At 42.7% G+C, this 8,959-nt stretch overlaps 1 protein-coding gene across 3 annotated transcripts in view; it reads left to right on the top strand.

Moving 5' to 3' along the window:
- Nucleotide 1: 1 nt before the first annotated feature.
- The window catches only part of PDPR (pyruvate dehydrogenase phosphatase regulatory subunit), a 22,108-nt gene continuing 13,150 nt past the window's right edge, over nucleotides 2–8,959 (top strand). The window contains exons 1-10 of one of the 3 annotated variants that reach the window (XM_011386440.2): nucleotides 7–116; nucleotides 879–996; nucleotides 1,715–1,864; nucleotides 2,828–3,020; nucleotides 4,120–4,244; nucleotides 6,063–6,218; nucleotides 6,419–6,552; nucleotides 6,908–7,056; nucleotides 7,529–7,641; nucleotides 8,681–8,775. In XM_011386440.2, coding sequence (XP_011384742.2) covers nucleotides 33–116; nucleotides 879–996; nucleotides 1,715–1,864; nucleotides 2,828–3,020; nucleotides 4,120–4,244; nucleotides 6,063–6,218; nucleotides 6,419–6,552; nucleotides 6,908–7,056; nucleotides 7,529–7,641; nucleotides 8,681–8,775 — 1,317 coding nt within the window. In that variant the 5' untranslated portion in view covers nucleotides 7–32. Of the gene's footprint in view, nucleotides 117–878; nucleotides 997–1,714; nucleotides 1,865–2,827; nucleotides 3,021–4,119; nucleotides 4,245–6,062; nucleotides 6,219–6,418; nucleotides 6,553–6,907; nucleotides 7,057–7,528; nucleotides 7,642–8,680; nucleotides 8,776–8,959 lie in introns of all 3 variants that reach the window. The other 2 variants (XM_023526632.1, XM_023526631.1) reach the window with 2 other exon arrangements.

The raw sequence follows: 8,959 nt of genomic DNA, 5'->3' as shown, positions 1-8,959 counted from the left end.
AGATCTATGACCGGACGAGTATTCTTCACGTGATGGTCAAAAAAGGGCAAGTTACTGGCGTGGAGACAGATAAAGGACAGATCGAATGCCAGTACTTTGTCAACTGTGCTGGTCAGGTAGGTTAGCAGCAACAGTGGCTCAGACTTTCTTATTTATCACCGGGAATTTTCTGGTGTAGAGACATAAGATTTTACAGTGACAGACAAACAGATGTCAGGGAACACACTGTTTCTTGTGTGGACTGGAAAACTCAGAGTTCTTGTACTCCAGTCAGAATCCTGGACTGTTCCTGGACTAGAGCTGCGGTGGCCCTTTCCTTCCCCCACCTGGGGGCGCTGGTGCTCTCCTGTCAGGGAGTGGTTGGGCACTGACATAAATCCTTTAAATTGGGTCTTTCTATGGCGTTTCTTTTTATTCTATAACCTAGCGAATAAAGTATTAGGTTATTTATTATGTCAGGAGCAAGGATTCAGTTTCCAGAATACTAAACTGCTGTTACTTTTAAGGCAAAGTGGTCCTTCAGCCACTCTACAATCTTAAGGTGATCGGGGAATACTTTTTTCCTGAAGTCATTTATGATTCGTTTTTGGGATTTGTAGTCGATGCCAAGCATTTTATCAGAAGGCCTCATTTGCTCCCTTTGAGCTCTTTTTACTAGTTGGTAAATCTGTCTTCCTTTGATCTAAAAGTAAGTTCATGGTTTAAAAAGTATAGTGTTGCTCCTCATCCAAATCATTGCAGGCTGAAACCTGGCTTCCCACACCTGACATTGTAGGAAGAGCACACACAAGCCACTTGAAATTAAAGTCTTTCAAGCGGCCGAACTTGTTTGTCTTTCTGTTCCTCTTCCACCCATAAATCAACCTGTCCATTTGTAGTGGGCATACGAGCTGGGTCTGTCCAACGAGGAGCCGATTAGTATCCCGTTACATGCCTGCGAACACTTCTACCTTCTGACTCGCCCCTTGGAGACCCCTCTGCAGAGCAACACACCAAGTGAGGATCTGCACTTTATTTTTAATCCTGTTTCCTTGCCACTGTACTGTCCTCTGAAAAGGAAGACTTTCTGCTAAGTACAGACTACCTGAGTCTTTTCTAGAGCATGTCATAGGGAGGTGGACCCAATTCAAACTTCTTTAAGAACTCTTTATGAAAAGATGGCCAAAATGGGCATTCTACTTAAGCAATTTTTCTGTTTGTTCTTTTGTAAGCTGATTGTAGTCCCAGAGTTCTTATTTGAGAATATGTGGAATGTAACCTGGAATTTTTGACTTGAATGCTATACATGTTAGAAATGTTAGAGGTAAGCTATAATCTCAGGATATTCAGCGACCCTCAGTAGGGTGGGAGAGGATCTGATGTCACTTTGAAGGTCTTAATCCTTAGAATGGGCTCAGCAGTCCTTTTTCTTAGACTGTATGTGGCACTGTGGCAGTTACGGAGTTTGCTTGTGGGGATTAGTCAGAGCTTCTGGATATGACAGGGATAATCAGAGAAATAGTCTTCACTGTAACTCTGAGAATGGGGAGCCTCCCCCATGACCTAGAAGTATATTTTAAAGCTAATGAATGCCTGCATTTATTAGATGCTATTTCATTGATAAAGCCAATAGCAGGTGCTTTTGCTTTCCTTTTTTCTGTTTAGAAAGCTGGCTTACCTCTAAATTCTGTTTTTCTCTCCTATTTCCCACACCCTTGTCATTTCTCTTCCTCAGCTGTTGTGGATGCTGATGGAAGAATTTATATTCGGAACTGGCAGGGTGGCATCTTGTCTGGGGGCTTTGAGAAGACCCCGAAACCAATTTTCACTGAGGGCAAGAACCAGCTGGAGATTCAGAATCTACAGGAAGACTGGGATCACTTTGGTGTGTGAACCGGATAAGAACAATAATGTCCTATATTTGTCTAAGATGTTACATTTTTCAAAGCATTTTTAAGAATAGCACCTAATTTGATATTTGTAACAGCCCCATGTGGAGGTCCTAGAAGGCAGGCTACAGAGTCCGCCCAGTCTCAGGACATAGTTACTGCTAGCAGATTCAGGGAACTACATCTTGGTTACCTAACTTATCCACCTAAAATCGCTGCTGAAATTTTAGGCTGGGAGGAAACCTTTTCTTAGGATTTCATATAAGACCGAAGAAATTTTTAGAATTGTTTTGTTAATGTGGTCTTTTACTCAATTTAAAAGTAATTTTTTTTATTGAATAGTTAATAGTCACCTGGTTCCAAATTCAAAAGCTGTGAAAAGGTCTATAATGAAGAGTGTCCTTCCCACCCTTAATAAACTTTTTAAAAATAAACTTATCGTGGGGATCTTCACACTTTTCAAAGTGGAGAAATGGCGTAAGGAAACCCGTGTTCCCCCAGCCAGCTGCAGTTGGTGTCTTGTTACCAGTGTCCCACCGGATTCCTCCCAGATGAAGGACGTCCTTTAAACAGGCTGAGCCTCTGTCTTTCGCAGCTGTTCTGACTCAGGAGACCCTGCCCTTTCATTGCATCGCTCTTGCTCTTGGGCTCCAGGTCGGAGCTTTTCCACGAGGGCCGAGCCCTCTGATGTCCTTACCTGTAGCCACATGGGCCACTGCTCTTCCGTTGCTCCTTTCCTTTCTAAAGAGTGTCGTCTTTCCCAGTCTTCATGCCAAGCACTTCGCAGGTGTGCCCATGATTCCACCACGGTTTCTGCTTGGCAGTAAACGGCCCAGTAGGCTCTTTGTAGAGAACCTCTTCCAAGAGTTTTTATGAAAGGACAGGGCGTAGCAAAGTATAAGGAGCTGAAGGTTTAATTCCCGGAAGCTGAGGACTCTGGGTCTGCTTTTATTGCTCAGAGCCCCTGTTGAGTTCCCTCCTGCGCAGGATGCCGGAATTGGAGACTCTGGAGATCGTGAAGTTGGTGAACTGCCCGGAGACCTTCACCCCAGACATGAGGTGCATCATGGGCGAGTCTCCTTTGGTACAGGGCTACTTCGTTCTGGCGGGAATGAACTCTGCTGGACTTTCGTTTGGTGGAGGAGCCGGAAAGTAAGTCTTTCACCCTCAGACTCAGCTTGCTGGGCTACTTTCTTTCTAGAATTATTTGTTGTTAACATACAAGATTAAGTGTATTAGGTACCATAAGAAGAAGGTACATGTAATTTGAGAGTTGTCCCCTTCACAGCAATCACCATGGGAGGCTCTCTTAATCTTCATAAAATGTCACTGCGCAGAGTGTTCTTGGAACTCCTTTTTTGGAGTTAGCCACTGAGCATGTGGGATGGATGTTCTTGTGTACCCTTTCAGTCGTAAGAAATATGAGTCCTTTAAGTGTATATTTGAATTTGAAAACGTCCAAGTGTGTTGAGTGAGACAGATGATCATGCCGAGTATTATAAGTTTTCATTTTTTATTAGTTACTAATAAAAAACAAGCCAGCCATGAAAGGACAAATACTGTGTGATTCCACTTGTATACTTAGAGTAGTCCGATTCATAAAGACACACAGTAGAAAGGTGCTTGCCAGGGGCAGTGGGGAGGAATGGAGAGTGACTGCTTAACGGAAAAAGAATTTCAGTTTGGGAAGATAAAGAGTTCTAGAGATGGTAGTGGTGATGGTCACATAACAGTGTGAATGTACTTAATGCCACTCAACTGTACACTCGAAAATGGTTATGATAGTCAATTTGTGTTATGTGCATTTCCACAATTAAAATAAATATTTTTAATTAATGGGGGCATTTTTCTTGGGTGACTTGTAGAATGGCTCTTAAAACAGTTATCGAAGTAGTTACCAGGAGTGTTTGGAGCAGAGATGCAGTTAGATAACTGTATAACCACCCGAAGTGACTGTTTTATAGGAAAAAAAATTCCATAGGAATTATAAATGAATACATTTGTATATATATTTTAGTTTTACTTCTTCATAGATGTGCCTGTGTCTTAAACTTTCTAGAGAATCTTATTAGAGCTAGAATCCTCATAGTGGTCTTGTGAGAGCAGTAGATGGGTCCAGAAATGTTAAGGAAATTTCTCAGAATTGCTCTACCAGCTCCTGATAAGATAGGATCTTTGATTCGGTTTTGGATTCCTGGTACAGTGCTGACTATCACCCCTGAGGCCCAACAGCTTCCTCTCATCTAAATAGGTACCTCGCTGAATGGATGGTGCACGGTTATCCCTCAGAAAACGTCTGGGAATTGGACTTGAAACGTTTTGGAGCCCTACAGAGCAGCCGGACCTTTTTGCGCCACCGGGTCATGGAAGTGATGCGTAAGTGAAGCCTTATCCCGATGCACCCAGTTGCAGGTGTCTTACTTGGGCCGGTTCTGTCATTCAGATGGCTAGATTTTTCCTCAGTTCTTTAGTAACCGCTTCAAGTTGGACTTCTGATGTTTGACCGTTTTCAGGCTTGTGTTGGAGGCATTATATCCCATGCGGTATTTATGGAGTGTTTTCTTTCGTATATTGTACCTTGTTTACTTCACAGGACAGGAAAGTAGAGCAGGTCTTACAGGTGGTAATTCCTGTTCAACTCTGCAGCGGCTTCTTGTATGTGCCCAGCATTGCCCGCTTTCCACTGTGCCTGAAAGATCCTCTGTCAAAGGGAATGCTCGCGCTCCCCACTTGGTCTTTGAGATCATGGTTTGCTTGCCAGGGCAGAGAATTTGCCAAGTTATTCTCAAAGCTTCAAGCTTCTCTGAGTGATTTTTTGTCATCAACCCATTATACACTGGCAGACTAGAAAACCACTTCTCATGTAAATGCAAAACATACATTCCTGCTCTTGTTCTTGCTCCCCTCCAACTCTGAAGGACTGGCCTCTTCATTTGAATATAACTTGCTACTCTGCCTTGTCTCTGATTTATTTCCTGGTAAGACCTTACAGACAGCTTTTGTATTAGGAATTGAACCAAATCAGATTGTGATTTCATTTTTCCTATACTGAAGAATTACTTAGACTTTGCCAGAATATATCTAAATATTTTGGGCATATTTGTGCTCAGGATAATGTTTCTGCACTGGCTGTGACCACTGTTCTTGATTAAGAGTGACTGCTGTGTAGTAGCCGGAGGTCTCCTTCATGGTGAGCACTGGGGTGACCTTTAACGCCTGCATGCTCACTTTTGGCCTGTATCTGCGGGAGACACAGGACCTGGCAGCAGTGTGCGTAACTGCTAAGCTTCTTTATTTTTAAAGTATTTTGGTTAAAATGTTCAACTATCACAAATCTAGATTTTCCCATCCGTAGTTACTTTAGAACCTGTGCAAATCATTATTGAGCTTGAGTTCTCTTTGATTATATGAAAGATTATATGGCGGCCTTCTCTGATTCTCATAAAATAGAAATTGCAGGCATGATATATTGTGACAGTCTGACAGACTGTCACAATATAAGGAATCCAGTGTGGCTTCCTTCTCTTTAATCTCCCACCCTCCCCCACTACCCTGAAGTACCTCCGTATAGAATAGCGTGACGTCAGGTCTTCTCTTTGGAAGGGATTAGAGATCATACTCTTTCTGGCTATTTTTACTCATTGCTGTTGCAGATTGGACATTAGGAGAAATGAACTGACCTTATGTCACTGGGACAGTACTAGGCAATCTGTCAGATTTCAGAGTCACCAAAGCAAGGTATGCTGTGTGCCCTTTCACTTTAGAAATGGGTTAAATATTAGAGAGGAAATGTCCATACAGTTCTGAGGTCCCAACAACACAGGTACTATAAAGAACTAAGTGCCATTTTTTCACATTTTGTAACCATTTGTGACCTACTTAGATATAACCTTCATCTCTGCTCTGGAGTTTAGCAAAGTTTAGAACTGTAAACTTTCTGCCATTGGGACAGTAGCCGTGAACAGAAACCTAGAGTCGTTATGTGACTCATAGCTATGTAACTACGGAGGGACGATACCAGCTCTTGCAATATTATTCTTTCTTGTGGAGCATGCCTGCTGTACTGGGTACCATTTGGAATAGTAGGCTCTATTAGCCTGGAAATGTTCTTTTGAATAGGCGCAACTCCAGAGCCTAGTGGATGTTAGATGTTCAGCTCTGTGGCTTGGGCATTCATGCTCTTATCTGTTCTAGCTCTGCTGTGTGATCTGAAGGTTCCTCGTTGGGACTTCCAGACAGGGAGGCAGCTGCGCACATCTCCTCTCTATGACCGGCTGGATGCACAAGGAGCCAGGTGGATGGAGAAACACGGATTCGAGAGGCCAAAGTACTTTGTGCCACCAGGCAAGGGTAAAAAGGCACACTCTCAGTTTTGTTCTTTTTTTTTTTTTTTTGCTCTGAGAATAAATAAAATTTATTTTTAAATGTATACAGCTAGACTGTGTTCCTGGAAGAATAAACGATAAAAACCTCTTATACTACATTGAACTGGGAGACTCCTCAGTATAAATCCCCTCCTTTTCTCTCTCTTGTTTTTTTCTGTTCTGCAGACCTCCTGGCATTAGAGCAGAGCAAGACTTTTTATAAGCCAGATTGGTTTGAAATTGTGGAGTCTGAAGTCAAGTGCTGTAAGGAAGCTGTGTGTGTCATTGACATGTCCTCTTTCACAAAGTTTGAAATAACAGTAAGTATTTCAGAACCAACAAAACAGACTAGGAAACTTTACATATTTACATTTTTTTCATCTGTCACTTCAAAACTGATTCTGTAAGAACTCTGCTTTATTTTAATGTCATCTTTATTACATTTTTCTAAATTTTTAGCTCTTTGTTTCTGGTTTTTAATCTGCTTACATAGGCTCATTTATTAGAATCCATAGCTAGCTTCCTCTGGAGCTTCTTGCAGTGGTCTGAATCTGCAAATATTGTTGCATGAGTACTAGCTAACTGATTTTTTTCAGCAACTCACATTGCTCATCAGGCCGTGTTACCCAGCCAAATGCTCTTGTGCTCTCTCTGCTTGGTTCCTTAACCCCACAGTCCACTGGAGATCAAGCATTAGAAATTCTACAGTACCTTTTCTCCAATGACCTTGACGTGCCCGTGGGCCACATCGTACATACTGGCATGCTCAATGAGGGAGGAGGATATGAAAATGACTGCAGCATAGCGCGCCTGAACAAGCGCAGGTGAGGTCGACCGCCACCCCGCTCTGCTCCCGCCTGTGCACTGGTTCCTCAGGGTGCAACAGAGCAGCGCACCCAGCCCTCTTCCAGGAAACCATAACTATACCAAGGATAAAACCATTTCATTAACTCATGGTCAGTTCACTAGTAGTCTGTTGCAGAAAGAAATCACCAGGGAAAAAACTCACTAGATTCTGTAAAACTCGATACAGAAAAATTAGTTACCCTAATAGGAGAAGACGCCTTCTCTTTTATTAGTAGGTCTGTGTAATTTCTTGGCAGTAGCAGGAAGCTAGAATATTCCATTTGTCCTTACGTGGTATATCCTAGAATTATGTGCTACTGGCCCTCTCTGAAAGCTAAGAGCGCATTTGCCAGCATTATAATCATTGCTTTAAAACCAGCTGAGAACTTGATTGTTTTCTGATTCTTTTTCTGCTGCCTGGTTTTGATTACTTTTGGGTCTCACTTCCAGTTTCTTCATGATTTCTCCAACTGACCAGCAGGTCCACTGTTGGGCCTGGCTTAAGAAACACATGCCGGAAGACAGCAACCTGCTGCTAGAGGATGTCACCTGGAAATACACTGGTAAGGTGGCCAGCAGATCCAGATTTGTCTTCTCCATTTGCCTTTGTTATATCTGGCATTCAAAAGTGAGTGTCAGAATTAGAAGCCCTGGAAGAAGCTCTCTGGTCTTAGAAAACTGATCTCGAATACTTCCTCAAGTTTTATAAGTAAAGCGTGGAATAAGTTAGTGCTTCAGTTTCTGTTTTGTTCACCGCTGTGCTCCCTACAGCCAGCATATAGGAGTGCAAATAGTTTTGAACGAATGAGTAAATCATTTTAAAAGTATTTTTATATTTATTACCCAAGTATTATTTTCTTCCAAACCACCCCCCCCGCTTTTAATGAGTGAATATTTTTTACAGATGACTTAAATTTCCTGGTTATCTCAGCAGTTTTGTCGGGGGAGCAGCCCTTCTCTTCTGTCAGCCCATTCCAGGTCTAACCCCTTCCTCGCTCCCCTTAACTGACTCCTGCCCCTCACCCCACCAGGCCCTCATTCTCAATTCGTAGCAGCAAATATGACTAACTTCTTGCTACCAGATTGGCAAACTACTGAATCTCATTGAACCAAAGCTGTTTTCAGCCCACGTGAGGATAGTTGTTATGCAATTAGCACAAGCTTCTGTTACAAATATAACAGACTCTGGGGTGGTTGAGTACCTTTCCTGGTCCTGATTTGGGATTGGGGCTTTTTCTATCATGTAGCTATCATGGGAAGAGGAGAGGAATGTGAACTGTGCAGGGGAATTGTGACTGGCCCTGGAAGTGGGATCCTGCCCCACTGGCCAGGACTTGGTCTCATGATCCTATATAACTAACGGAGGCTACACTAGCCAGGCTCATGCCAGCAGTCAGCTGAATTTAGCAGGCCTGTCAGGAGAGGTGTATTGGCCGGAATAAGGGTGTGCTGCCCATCCTTGCATTGTCTAAGCAAAGGCATGCTTTTCATGATCTCGCCACCCAGGCCTGGCCATACGTGAGCAAGTCCAAAACAGACCTTTACCTGTGGCTCAGCTGTTCTTCTGGAGTAGCCAGACATTTCTTGTTCTTTTCTGTTTAGCTCTCAATCTGATTGGTCCTCGAGCTGTGGATGTGCTGTCCGAACTGTCTTATGCCCCTATGACTCCAGACCACTTCCCAAGTCTCTTTTGCAAGGTGGGTGCTATTAAAGTTCTAGTTTTTAAGTAGGCAGAGAATACTTCTTTTATACAGATGGCAATTACATGTTCTTACTATGGAATTAACACCCACAAAATGTGTTCTGACTTTTATTAAGCAGAGTGACAGAATAAATTCATTTCTTGATTTTTTACTCTTCATGGGCTCCTTATTTAATAAG

Source organism: Pteropus vampyrus, unplaced genomic scaffold (assembly GCF_000151845.1).
Source record: "Pteropus vampyrus isolate Shadow unplaced genomic scaffold, Pvam_2.0 Scaffold1552, whole genome shotgun sequence".
Taxonomy (NCBI): Eukaryota; Metazoa; Chordata; class Mammalia; order Chiroptera; family Pteropodidae; genus Pteropus; species Pteropus vampyrus.
The sequence above is the reverse complement of the archived record's forward strand: the minus strand, read 5'-3'. Positions and strand labels throughout refer to the sequence as shown.